Source organism: Balaenoptera physalus (genome assembly GCF_965194825.1).
Source record: "Balaenoptera physalus genome assembly, chromosome: 19".
Lineage (NCBI taxonomy): Eukaryota > Metazoa > Chordata > Mammalia > Artiodactyla > Balaenopteridae > Balaenoptera > Balaenoptera physalus.
Window position 1 is genome coordinate 5954378 of NC_138900.1, and position 12944 is coordinate 5967321.

The 12944-nt window shown below is 51.9% G+C and overlaps 1 protein-coding gene across 1 annotated transcript; it reads left to right on the plus strand.

Annotated features, from left to right (window-relative positions):
• Window positions 1-4690: 4690 nt before the first annotated feature.
• On the plus strand, window positions 4691-12291 carry SIGLEC10 (sialic acid binding Ig like lectin 10). The gene is made up of 11 exons (XM_082437341.1): window positions 4691-5877; window positions 5966-6346; window positions 6493-6777; window positions 7099-7146; window positions 7236-7499; window positions 8655-8702; window positions 8832-9089; window positions 9172-9456; window positions 9773-9866; window positions 9969-10098; window positions 11513-12291. Exons 1-11 carry the CDS (start codon window positions 5736-5738, stop codon window positions 11777-11779), a joined length of 2202 nt encoding a protein of 733 aa, XP_082293467.1. The 5' UTR covers window positions 4691-5735; the 3' UTR covers window positions 11780-12291.
• The last annotated feature ends 653 nt before the right edge of the window (window positions 12292-12944 follow it).

The following is a 12944-nucleotide window of genomic DNA, read 5'->3' on the forward strand; positions in this document are numbered from 1 at the left end:
GCTAAGACCCAGTGCAACCAAATAAATAAATAAATATTTTTAAAAAAAACAACAACAACTTGCAGGAGAGAAGAGGCTCCGACGGTGTCAGGAGCCCTTTCTGCCGCACGCTGGCACACCTGCCACGAGCTTGTGATGCAGGAGTCCTGGAACCTTCCTGTCCGAAGGCCCTCGATAAAAGGCTAAATCCTTCCCTGGCAGCCACAGTGAAATAGACATCAACACACCCATCGCCACATCCTGCGTGTTTCCTATTCAATCAGATTCATCCACGTCCATTGATTTTGGGATCATCCTCTTACCACGTCACTTGCTTTCCCATCTCCTAAGTGCATACAGAAGAACTTCATTAGAAACACGTTTAGAAGCTATCCCTAATCATTTTCCAAATAGTGACAGAAAAGTAAGCAAATGTGATAGTAAGGAACTGGTTAGGCTACTTTATGCATTTTTTCATCCTTCTGGGTGACCAAAGTAATAATCAAGACCTTGTATGTAGAATATAGGTTCTGTAGCATGTTCTTATTATATATCAGTGTCCTTCAAATTTTGACAAGCTTATTTGTCACCTTGGGAACCATGCTAAAATAAAGATTCCTTTTTTTAAAACAAACAAACAAACAAACAAAAAAACATCCTACAAGCTCAGGGCAGCTTCTACTCCCCAAGAATTATCTGACTCAAAATGTCAATAGTGCTGAGATTGTGAAATCTTGGCCTAGGGTAATGAATGGTAGTGGGGATGGGGATAAGTGGATAGATTTTTTTTTTAATATTTAAAAAGTTGAACTGACAGGTCTTGCAAGGACTGAGGCAAAGGAAGACATCAGAATGTTGCTAGGATATGGGCAGATGTTGGTACCACAAAACAATAACATTTAGACAACTGAAAAGGAGAGGGTTTGAGATGAGAAATAAGAGTGCTGCATGAAAATTGAGATACTGAGTTTGAGATGCCCGTTATATAGTCCTGAGTAGATGTCGAGTAGACAGGGAAGAATTGAAATATATAATTTATGAGTTATCACCACATTTCTTTATTGTTGTTGTTGTGTGTCTTGTGATCATTTATTTTAGTTTGTAGTTTAACTTCATTTTGAAGCAACTAGAGACTCAAAGGAGGTTGCAGAGAAATGTACAGTGACGTCTCATGCATTCCAGTTACCCCCAGTGTTAACATCTTACACAACTGTAGGACAATATGAAAATCAAAAAATTGATATTGGTAGTACAATTCTGATTGCCGATTTCAAAGTGTGGGCCGGGGGGAAGCTCCCCACACCACCAGGCAATTCTCCGCACTAGCTGGGCATCCTACAACTCAACGCAACTCTGACACCACCTACCTGGAGATAGTGTCAGATCCCACAGCTTAAGGGCTCAGTCCCATAAGACTGTCCCCCCGCCCCCGCTTCAGATGCCAATCACAAGTTCATGTTGTCACTTGTGCTTCTGACCGATGGAGTATAGATCGGAGGTGCTCATGACCCATTCCTTGGGTTCAATTAATTTGCTAGAGTGGCACACAGAGCTCAGAGAAACAGTCTACTTCTGAGATTACTGGCTTATTATTAAAGGATATAACTCAGGAACAGCCAGATGGAAATGATGCATAGGACAAAGTATGGGGAAAGGGCTTGGGGCTTCCATGCCCTCTCTTTGGGGAGGTGCACCACTCTCCCCAAATCTTCACGTGTTCTCCAACCTGGAAACTCTCTGAACCCCATACTTTTGGTTTTTATGGAGGCTTCATTCCACAGGCATGACTGATTAAATCATTGGCCATGGGCGACTGACTCAACCTCTAGCCCCTCACCCCTTCTGGGAGGTCAGGGATTGGACTGAAATTTCCTACCTTCTAATCACATGGTTCATTCCCCTGGCAACCAGCCCCCATCCTTATGTGCTTTCCAAAAGTCACCTCATTAACAAAAACTCAGGTGTGGTGGAAAGGGGTTTGTTGTGAATAGCAAGACATTCATTTCTGGCTCTGAAGTGTTTTCAGGAACTGAGGACAAGAGACCAATATTACAACAAAAGATGCTCTCATTGCTCTTATCACTCAGGAAATTCCAAGGGTTTTGGGTGGGGTGAGCCAGGAACCATGAACAAAGACCAAAATATATACTTACTATAAATCATAATATCACATGTAGCATGCATTTTTAAAGTCATGGATGAAATAGGGCATCTAGGGAGAGTGATCCTGATGCATTCTAAGGTTTAGGAGTCAAGGGCAGAGGCGGAACCATTAAAGATGAAGAAGAGTGTCTAGAAAGGTCGAAGGAAAACCAAGGAAGTAATGGTGTCCTCTGTATGCTATGGGCAGCCCGACTCCGGCAGGTGCCTTCGAGATGGCAGTTCTAGGTGACAGGGGAAGCCAGACTGAAGTGTTTCAAGAAGGAAGGGGTGGGGCTTCCCTGGTGGCACAGTGGTTAAGAATCCGCCTGCCAATGCAGGGGACACGGGTTCCAGCCCTGGTCCGGGAAGATCCCACATGCCGTGGAGCAACTAAGCCCGTGCGCCACAACTACTGAGCCCGCGAGCCACAACTACTGAAGCCCGTGTGCCACAACTACTGAAGCCCGCGTGCCTAGCGCCTGTGCTCTGCAACAAGAGAAGCCACCGCAGTGAGAAGCCCGTGCACCGCAACAAAGAGTAGCCCCCGCTCTCAGCAACTAGAGAAAACCCGCGTGCAAGCGAAGACCCGGTGCAGCCAAAAATTAAATAAATGAATAAATAAATAAATTTATTTTAAAAAAAAAGAAGGAAGGAGTGACGGAGCACACCAAATGCTGCTGGGCAGGTGGCATCCAAATGAGATGAGAATGGAAATTACCTATCGGTTTTAGCCATTTGAGATCCTTGGTGATCCTGACAAGAAGAATTTGAGGGATGCAGGGATGGAGGCAAGATTGGACTAAGATGTGCAGGATGGACAGTAAATAAAGGGCAGTTCCTGTGAAGAGAAGAGCGAACCCTCAGGGTTTCCGGGAAAGCGGAGGAGGGGAGCTCAGGACCACCTCCAGGAACCTTTTGGCAGCTGCCTCCGGAAGGGGATGGGTTGGTCCACAAGTGGGGTTACTGAAGGGTCCCCTGGCTCCACTCTGTTTCCATCTCTTCCTGGCCGCTTGGCTATGGATATAAAGCTGCCCAACTGACCTCACCTGGTACAGGAGACCTCCTCACCTCCACATGTCAGGGATCAGCTCTGAGCTTTGAAGGCATATCTAACCCTGAGGGTGGCCCACATTCGTCGTTGGGGCGTGTGAGACCTCTGGGTTGGCCTGGAGGAGCTGGGGATTGGTTTCTTTTAGCCCCAGGGTAGCAGACGGTCCTCTCTCCCTTTTCTGTCTGATGGGGTAGCATGGAATAGTGTGGAGAAACCCATGGAAGGCCTGAGATGTTGTCACTCTCCTGGTTCCTACTCCCATCAGCCCCATAGAGGCATGGAGATGCTCCAAGGCAGAGGTGAGGCTGGATCTAAGCTTTGGGGGGTGGGGAAGCTCAGTTCTCAGCTCCTTCAGGGCAAGCCCTCAGCAGGACCCAGGCATCCTTCCCTTCCTCTCACTCCTCCCACTGAGAGGCCCTTCCTCTGTGAACTTGACAGAAGGAAGGGTGTGATGTCCCTGGATGCAAGGGCTCCCCTGGGAGAAGGGAAACCGCTTCCCCCCAGAGAAAGCCCAGGTTGGGCAGTGGGGACCCGGGAGCAGAGTGAAGAGGAGGGTGGATGTTATGGGTTGAATTGTACTCCCCCTGCCCCCAAGTTCATATGTCTTAACCCCCAGTATCTCAGAATGTATATTTGTAGATAGAGTCTTTAAAGAGGTAACTCAGTTGAAATGAGATCATAGGGCAGAGTCCCAGTCTAGTATGACTGGCGTCCGTATGGAGAACACACATACACACAAGGAAGACCAGGTGAAGACTGGAGGAGAAGACGGCCGTCTCCAAGTCAAGGAAAGAGACCTCGGAAGAAACAAACACTGCTGACACGTTGATCTTGAACTTGTAGCCTCCAGAACTGTGAGGAAATACATTTCTGTTGTTTAAGCCACTCATTCTGTGCTCTTTTATTATGGCAGCCTGAGCAGACTAATACAGTGGATTCAAGGACTCTTTTATTACGCAGCCTGAGCAGACTAATACAGTGGATTCGAGGACTCTTTTTTTTTTTTTTTAAGGAAATTCTTTTTTTTACATATAAACTTATTTATTTTATTTTATTTATTTTTGGCTGCGTTGGTTGCTGTGCACGGGCTTTCTCTGGTTGTGGCGAGCGGGGGCTACTCTTCGTTGCAGTGCATGGGCTTCTCATTGCAGTGGCTTCTCTTGTTGCAGAGCACGGGCTCTAGGTGCGCGGGCTTCAGTAGCTGTGGCACGTGGGCTCAGTAGTTGTGGCTTGAGGGCTGTAGAGCACAGGCTCAGTAGTTGTGGCACATGGGCTTAAGTTGCTCCATGGCATGTGGGATCTTCCCGGACCAGGGATCGAACCCATGTCCCCTGCATTGGCAGGCAGACTCCTAACCACTGCGCCATCAGGGAAGTCCCTCGAGGACTCTTCTATTACACAGCCTGAGCAGACTAATACAGTGGATTCGAGGACAGGGATAGTTACATGTCACTTCCTCTGGGAAGCCCCTCTTGACTTTGGCAGGAAGTAGTGACCACCCTTTCCCCAGGGCCCAGCATGTGGGGGGCGGGGCACTTATGAACACTTCAGTGCTCTTCTGTTTCTAAGGATCTTCGTTTACCAAGCCGGGTTCCCTTGAGGTCAGACACTGTCTGATTTACCTGTGTGTGTCCCCCTCTGCCATATACAGCATGACACCTGCCACACACAAGCTTCCAGAGCATGGAGGTCAAATAGGCAAACACAGTGTCTCTACGTGACCAAAACAGAGTGTCGTTTCAAGGGCAGGGGAACAACAGTCCGCATCTGGGGGAGTTTAACTGACTCACTCCACAAATGCCATGCCCCTTACATTGCCTAAGTCTCCCACCGTCAGCATGACCCCTGGGTGTCTGTGTTCTTATCACAGCAGGTGTTACAAGTGTGTGTCGTCCACCTGTGTGACAGAGGGGACTGGGAAGCAGACAAAGACCTTGGAGTGGGTGCTACTGGGGGACCAGGAGTCAGTGAGCCCATCAGGGAGGGTGAAGGGGTAGGGACTGAGAGCAGCCTAGGGTTGCCAGATTTAGCCAATAAAAATGCAAAGTGCCCAGTTAAAGTTGAATTTCAGATCTCAATAATGAATGATCTTAGTAGAAGTATATCGCATGCACTCTCTGGGACATACTTATACTAAAAAAAATTCGTTATTTATCTGAAAGCCAGTTTTAACCGGGCATCCTGCCTCTTGTCTGGCAAGACTAGCTCTGCACTATCACTCCCACCCTCTGCCCCAGAAATCCACCCTACCCAGCACCCATCACCATCACCAGAGGCCCCTGTAAGAAGGACTTACTGGGGACTTTCACTTCTGCTTCCCCAACGGCTCAGGGTCCAGCGGGAGAGTCCCCAGCTTCCACCCACCCAAAGCCAGGCCCCAAGTCTAGACACATGTCCTCCCCTCCCTCCCCCAGAGATGACTCGGGAAGGTGACCAGCTCAGGGACCCCAAACGCCAGGCGAGCCCCCCAGGAAAGAGTGAGTTCAAGTGGGCGAGACGGGGGTGGGGAGAGTCCAGAAAAGGAAAATGAGTGGTGTGGGTCTCAGCATCAGAAGCTCATTTCATGCATCAGTCCCCCGGGGCTCAGCTTCCGCCTTCTGCCCTTGCCGAGTGCCAGACACAGTGTCTGGGGAATGAGCGTGTCCCAGGGCAGGTCCCCGTGCCTGAGATGCTCCCTCCACTGCTCTTGGCTGTACTGTGGGCCGGTGAGTGAACGAGGTGGGGGGCCAGGAGGGGCCCGGTTGGGGGCCAGGACTGGGGTGGCAGCTTGAGCCTCTCTCTGTCTCCCCGTAGGGTCATGGGCTCAGGATCCAGATTTCCAGCTGCAGGTGCAGGAGCTGGTGAGGGTGCAGGAAGGCCTGTGCGTGGTCGTGCCCTGCTCCATCTCCTATCCCGCCATAGGCTGGGTTCCCTCCACCCCGGCTTACGGCTTCTGGTTCAAAGACCAGACCGCCACAGACAGTGGTCTGCCAGTGGCCACAAACAAGCCGGGTCAAGACGTGCAGACACACACCGAAGGCCGGTTCCAGCTCCTTGGCAATGCCAGACAGAATTGCTCTTTGCTCATCAGAAATGTACGTATGGAGGACAGTGCATTGTACTTCTTTCGCTTGGAGAGAGGCCATTACGTGCGATATAATTTCATGGAATACAAGTTCCGTCTGGAGGTGACAGGTACGGAACTGGCTCGAGCTGGAATGGCGTGGGACCCCCCTCCCCCCTTCTCATACTGGGGAGGGGCTATGGGGAACGGACCATGGGGGACCCCCGGGACTACCCCATCGGGGTCTAGCATCCCACCCTCTCTCCCTCCATCCCAGCCCTGACTCAGAAGCCAGAGATCTACATCCCAGAGACTCTGAAGCCTGGGCACCAGGTGACACTCATCTGTATGTTTGACTGGCCCTTTGAGGAATGTCCAGCCCCTACTCTCTCCTGGAGGGGGGCCGCCGTCTCCGCCCACGAGGCCAGACCAAGAGCTTCCTACCTCTTAGCCCTCACCTTCACACCCAGACCCCAGGACCACGGCACTAAGCTCACCTGTCGAGTGGACGTCTCCAGAAAGGGACTGAGCACAGAGAACACCGTCCTACTTAGCGTGGCCTGTGAGTTTGGTGGCGGGAGGGACGTCAGGGTGCGCAGACGGGCACGGGGGATGCGGAGGTGGAGAGAGGCAGCAGGGCGATGATGGTCAGCTCTCTGCGGATCCGTGGGGAGGAAGGCGTGGAGTCTAGCGACGCTTGCCTCGGCCCAGGGAGGGGGAATGGGGATGCCGTCTGGACCTGTGTCCATAAGCGCATCTTTGGCACTCATCTGTCACTTGTCTTCCCGGAGGGTAGTCACACTTTCTTCTCCCCGAGGGGGTTCTCTCTGGCGGTGGGGAATCTCTCATTCCTCCCCAAAGCCAGCTCCCCATCCTGTTACAGATGCCCCCAAAGACCTGGTTATCAGCATTTCCCAGACCGATGTATCAGGTACTGAGGGCCACTTGGGGGTGTCAGGAGGGCGGGGGAGTGGTGTTCCCCCCTGCAGTCCTTCTCTCGCGCGCTCTCTCTCTCTGCAGCCCTGGCGCCGCAGGGAAACAGCCCCCATGTGGAAGTCCAGAAAGGCCAGTTCCTGCGGCTGCTCTGTACAGCTGACAGCATGCCGCTTGCCACACTGAGCTGGGCCCTGCAGGACAGAATCCTCTCTTGGTCCCACCCCTCGGGCTCCAGAACCCTGGAGCTGGTGCTGCCCCGGGTGAAGGCAGAGGATGCGGGTCGCTACACCTGCCGAGCTGAGAACGGGCTTGGCTCTCAGAGCCGCAGCCTGGAGCTCTTCGTGCAGTGTGAGTGTGACCAGCAGGGGCCTGGTTTGGGGGGGGGGGGCGGGGGGCGGGGAGGAGGGAGGGGGCTGAGGGCAGGGTCCCAGAGCTCTACGGGGACCTGGAACCCCAGGCCTATGGGGCTAGGGATTCTGCTTCCAGCTCCGACTGCGGTGCGCGCGGGGGCGGGGGCGGGGGATTTCCCCACGCCACCAAGCAATTCTCCAACATCAGTGGCATGTGCTACGATTCCACTCAGTCCTGACGCTATCTACCCGGAGATAGCGTCAGATGCCACAGGTTAAGGGATCAGTTTCTGGAAACTGGCCCCGCCCCCGCTTCAGCCACCAATGACAAGTCCAGGTTGTCTCCTGTGCTTCTGACCGGCCAGCGATAGATTGGAGGTTCCCATGACCTCCTCCTTGGGTTCAGTTAATTTGCTAGAGCTGCTCAGAGAAATATTTTACTCACTAGATTACCGGTTTATTATAAAAGAATATAACTCAGGAACAGCCAGATGGAAGCGATGCATAGGGCAAGGTATGGGGAGGGGGCATCTAACTTCCATGCCCTCTTCCTGGGCACCACTCTCCCCAAATCTCCAAGTGTTCACCAACCTGGAAGCTCTCCAAACCCCATTTTTGGGGGGGGGGGCGGTTTATGGAGGCCTCATTACATAGGCACGGTTGATTAAATCATTGGCCATTGGTGAATGAACTCAATCTCCAGTCCCCTTTCCCTTCCTCAGAGATCAGGGGGTGGGACTGAACGTTCTAACCCTGTGATCCGTGGTTGGTTCCCTTGGCAACAAGCCCTCACCCTTGGGCGCTTCTAAAAGTCACTTCATTAACGTAAACTCAGGAGTGGTGGAAAGGGGTTTGTTATAAACAACAAGGCACATTTATCACGCTTACCTACCATTCAGGAAATCCAGGAGTTTTAGAAGCTCTGTGCCATGAATAGGGACAAAGATCAAATACCTATTTCTGTTATAAATCACAATATCTTAGGGACCTGCCCTTCTTACCGGTCTATTCCCTCGGGTCATTCATCTGAGAATCACTCAGTGGGTGATTCAACCCCCCTCCCCCTCCCAGCCCTTCACCCCCAGGGACGTTCACTTTGCCCAGAAGGAAACCCCTGGCTTGTTTAGAGTGAAGTACCCTGTCTCTGTTTCAGATGCCCCAGAGAACCTGAGAGTGATGGTCTCCCAAGGAAATAGGACAGGTAGGAAAGGAGATCAGAGGAACCAGGGCTCCTCAGTGCCAAACTGGGAGCCCAGACGTCTGGAATGTCAGCAGGAAGAGGGTCCCTGTGCCCTCAGCTGTTCATCCATCCTGCCTCTTCCCTCCCTAGTCCTGGAAAACTTCAGAAATGGCACATCTCTTCCGGTCCTGGAAGGCCAAAGCCTGCGTCTGCTCTGTGTCGCTCACAGCAACCCCCCAGCCCGGCTGAGCTGGGCCCGAGGGGGACAGACTCTGAGCCCCTCCCAGCCCTCAGATCCTGGGGTCCTGGAGCTGCCTCACATACAAACAGAGCATGAAGGAGAATTCACCTGCGGAGCTCAAAACCCTCTGGGCTCCCAAAATATCTCTCTGAGCCTCTCCGTGGTCTGTGAGTGCGGGGACCCCTGGGGGCAGGACACCTGGGTCCCGGGGTGGGGGGAGGCACCGCTGACTCTCCTCCCTCTGTACAGACCCCCCGCAGCTGCTGGGACCCTCCTGCTCCCTGGAGGATGAGGGTCTGCACTGCGACTGCTCCTGCCGAGCTCAGCCGGCCCCCTCCCTGCGCTGGCGGCTGGGGGAGGGGCTGCTGGAGGGGAAGTTCGGCAACGCCTCCTTCAAGGTCACCTCCAGCTCGGCTGGGCCCTGGGCCAACAGCTCCCTGAGCCTCAGCGAGGGGCTCAGCTCTGGCCTCAGACTCAGCTGCGAGGCCCTGAACGTTCACGGGGCCCAGAGCGCCACTGTCCTGCTGCTGCCAGGTCAGGGGCCAACTGGACGCCCCGTGGAGGCGGGGGCTGAGAGCGACAGCGACAGGGTCCTGTGGTTGGGGCAGGAGCTGGGGAGCGGGGACACGGGGGGCGCCTGTGGCTGGGGATGCGGAGCGGGGAAGTTAAATCGGAAAGCCTGACACTTGGGCCTGGGGTGCAGCGGAGTTTCCAAGAAGTCGATGGGAAGGGGCTCTAGGTAAAAACCTCTGGAATGGGAGCCGGAAGCCGGAGCGCCTAGTGGCGGGTGGACGTGAGGCCCCACGGAGATGGGAAGGGCTCAGAGATGGCTGACCGTTTCCTCGTGCAGATGAGAAGGGATTCGCCTCCAAAGCGTTCTCCAGCGGAATATTTCTAGGAATTGGCCTCATGACCCTCCTTTTACTCTGCCTCATACTGATCATGTGAGCTAGGTGCAGGGGCAGCGATGGAGGGAGCGTGGGATCCGGGACCCGTGGAAAGGGGGGCGGGGCCGGGGCGCACACCAAGGCGGGGTGTTCCCTCAGCGTGAGGACTCTGAGGAAGAAGTGGACCCAAGCAGAGGTTCCGGCCCCGGGAGAGACTCCGAGGTCCAGGGTCTCACGGAAGAGCACGATCCTGCATTACATCAACGTGGTCCCGAAAACTGGCCCCCTGGTGAGTGGTCCCAACCAGCTGTCTCTTCTTCCCCCTCTCTGACTCCTGTATACCCTCCTCCCCAGCCCCGCCCCCGCCCTTTGCCCGAGAGACATCGCAATGGAAAAGGCCCGGGTGCTGGATTCAAATCCTGATTCTGGCACTTAACGTCTATGAGATCTTGACCAAATCCCTCCCTCCACTGAGCCTCTACTGCTTCCTCCTTGAGAGCTGGTTTGAGGATTACAACACACGTTATTGCCTAATAGGTAGCAGTTATTCCATTATTACTACTACCAACGACATTACTAAGTAAAATTAATGATGTCACCAATGATTAATATCACTGAGAGACGGTATGTCCTAGTGATGATTAAGGGTAGGGCTCTGAAGTCAGCCTGCCTGGGTTCCTGTCTGCTTTCATCACTGTGTGTTCTGGGATGAGTCACTTAACTTCTCTGTGCCTCGATTTCTTTAACTGTAAAATGGGGATAATAGTAGTACCGACCACGTAGGCTCATTCTGGGTATTCAATATGCTCATTTTCTACTTGTAAAGCATTTAGAACAGTACCAGGCCCCTGGTAAGTGTTGGGTGAATGCTGGATATTTTCAGGAGAGAACATCTATATGCGGATGATTCCAAAATTTACGTCTCCCAGACTCATCCCTGAGCTCTAGACTCATAGCCAGCTGTCTAGGCAACATCTGCATGTGGATGTCTAATAGGCCTCTCAAACTTAGCCTGTCCAAAACCAAACTCATGACTAAGCACCACTTAAAACCCTTCTCTTCCATCCTCTGCATCTCAGCAAATAGCACTACATTTGCCCAGCTGCTCAAGCCTAAAGACTTTAAGTCATTTCTTACTCCTTTCTTTTTTATCCCCCCCCCACAATCAATCCATCTGCAAATCTCCTCCCAGATCCATCCAAACCACTTCTCCCCGCCTCGGTTGGATAGAACTTAGGGACCAAGAAAAAAAAAAAGTGAAAAATGCCAATTTCAGATGGTCACATACACAGGATTCCGTGTATATAACACTCTCAAATGATAAGATTGTAGAGATAGAGGACAGGTTAGTAGTTGCGAGGGGTTCGGGATGGGAGGATGATGAGAAGGACAGCAGGAGGGAGATGTTTGTGGTGATGGAGCAGTTCGGTGTCTTTTGGTGGTGGTTACACCAGTCTATCTGCATTAGTTTGCTAGGGCGGCCATAGCAGAGAACCACAAGCTGGGAGGCTTAACCACAGACTTGTCTTTATTGTTTGTTCCTGTCCCGAGATGGAAGGCGAGCTCAGCGAGGGCAGGGTCTTTGTTTTACTGCCTGATGTAACCCCAGTTCCTCCATCGGTGCCTAGCACGTGGTAGGGGCTCAAGTATCTGTTGAATGAATGAATGAATGCATGAATGAAGGATGGTCATTTTTCCCTTAGGCTCAGAAACAGAAAGCCAAACCAAGCAGTCGTTCCTGGGCCCCTGCTCCAGATACTCACCCCCCGGAACCCAGAAAGAACCAGAAGGAGCTCCATCTTGTTTCCCACAATTGTCCAGGACCCAAATCATCTCCTCAAGCCCCAGAATCAGAGAACAACCAGGAGGAGCTCCATTATGCTGTCCTCAACTTCCCAGGCCTCAGACCATGGGACACCCAGAGGCTCAAGGATACTCACCCAGAGTATGCTGAAATCCAGTTCCACTGAGGGTCTACTGGGCTGGAGAACTGGGATCCAGACCAGGGAGAAAGGCAGAGCAATTGGGAAGAGGAGAACAGAGCGTAGTCTGTCTGTCTTTCTGTCTCCCTCTCTCTCTCATTTCATCGTCCAAGGTTGGGATGATCCCATCCCAGATCCTAGCATTTTGGAACAGCTTGATGAATGTCTCCAGAGCGGCCTTCTCCAAATACACTATTCTAAGCAAGGTAAAGCTTTTCCTCTGACAAACCCAGGCACCACCCTGGCTGAATACTCACAGTCTCAGTTTCTCAATGGTGGGAGGGCCTTTAAAGAAGATTAAGCGCTCATCTTTGCCAACCTCACAGGTCAAGTCTGGGCGGCTGCCTATTTTGCTGCCACCTGTGAGCCAAGAGTGTGTTTTACATTTTAAATGGTTAAGGGGAAAATCAAAAGAAGGATGCTTTATGATGCATGGAAATGACTTGAGATTCAAATTTCAGTGTCAAATTAAAGTTTCAATAAAACTTTATTGGAGTGCAGCCATGCCCATTTTCTTCTGTATTGCCTATGGCTGATTTCAGGCAGAGTGGAGTTGTTGCCCTGCTAAGCCTAAGATAGCTAGCCTCCGGTTTAGGAGAAGTTTGTGGAATTTTCATGTAATGTAAACTCACCCACTTATTTGTACAGAAGAGCAAACAGAAGCGGAGGCCTAGAGAGAGTTCAAGAGTAGCCAAGGTGACGCTGGCTAGCTCTGTGACTAGATGGAAGGTTTCTAGGGTGAGGACTTGTAGGGCGAGGGGACTTGAGTGGCAGTTTAATAGTAAGAGGGAGGAAATTAATATTTTTGAACACCTGCTATGTATCACATTGTGAGCCAACTGTGCTGTAAGATTTAAGAGTATCTCCATTGGGAAGATAATCTGAGACTCAGAGAGGTGAATTAACTTATCTAAAGACACACAGGAGAAATCGACAATATCAGGGGTCCCACCCATGGCTGACTCCAAAACCACTGCTCTCCCTGCTTTTTCACAATCCCTCCTGAAGTGGCGCTCTTGAGTGAAAAGGACCCAAAACTCAGGGCAGAACGTGAGGATGGTCAGTCATCTCAGATATAAAGAGAGGCTAGCTGGTCACCTCATCTCAGCAGGAAGGAGTGGTCAGGCTGTGTCCATGAAGCTGGCCTCTGTTG

What these genes read in the sequence shown, in the direction of transcription:
- SIGLEC10 (XM_082437341.1), top strand. Translation starts at nt 5,736, where the DNA reads ATGCATCAGTCCCCCGGGGCTCAGCTTCCGCCTTCTGCCCTTGCCGAG. An exon ending in CTTGGCTGTACTGTGGGCCG is followed by an intron (nt 5,878 to 5,965) that starts GTGAGTGAACGA and finishes GTCTCCCCGTAG; the next exon opens with GGTCATGGGCTCAGGATCCA. An exon ending in CGTCCTACTTAGCGTGGCCT is followed by an intron (nt 6,778 to 7,098) that starts GTGAGTTTGGTG and finishes ATCCTGTTACAG; the next exon opens with ATGCCCCCAAAGACCTGGTT.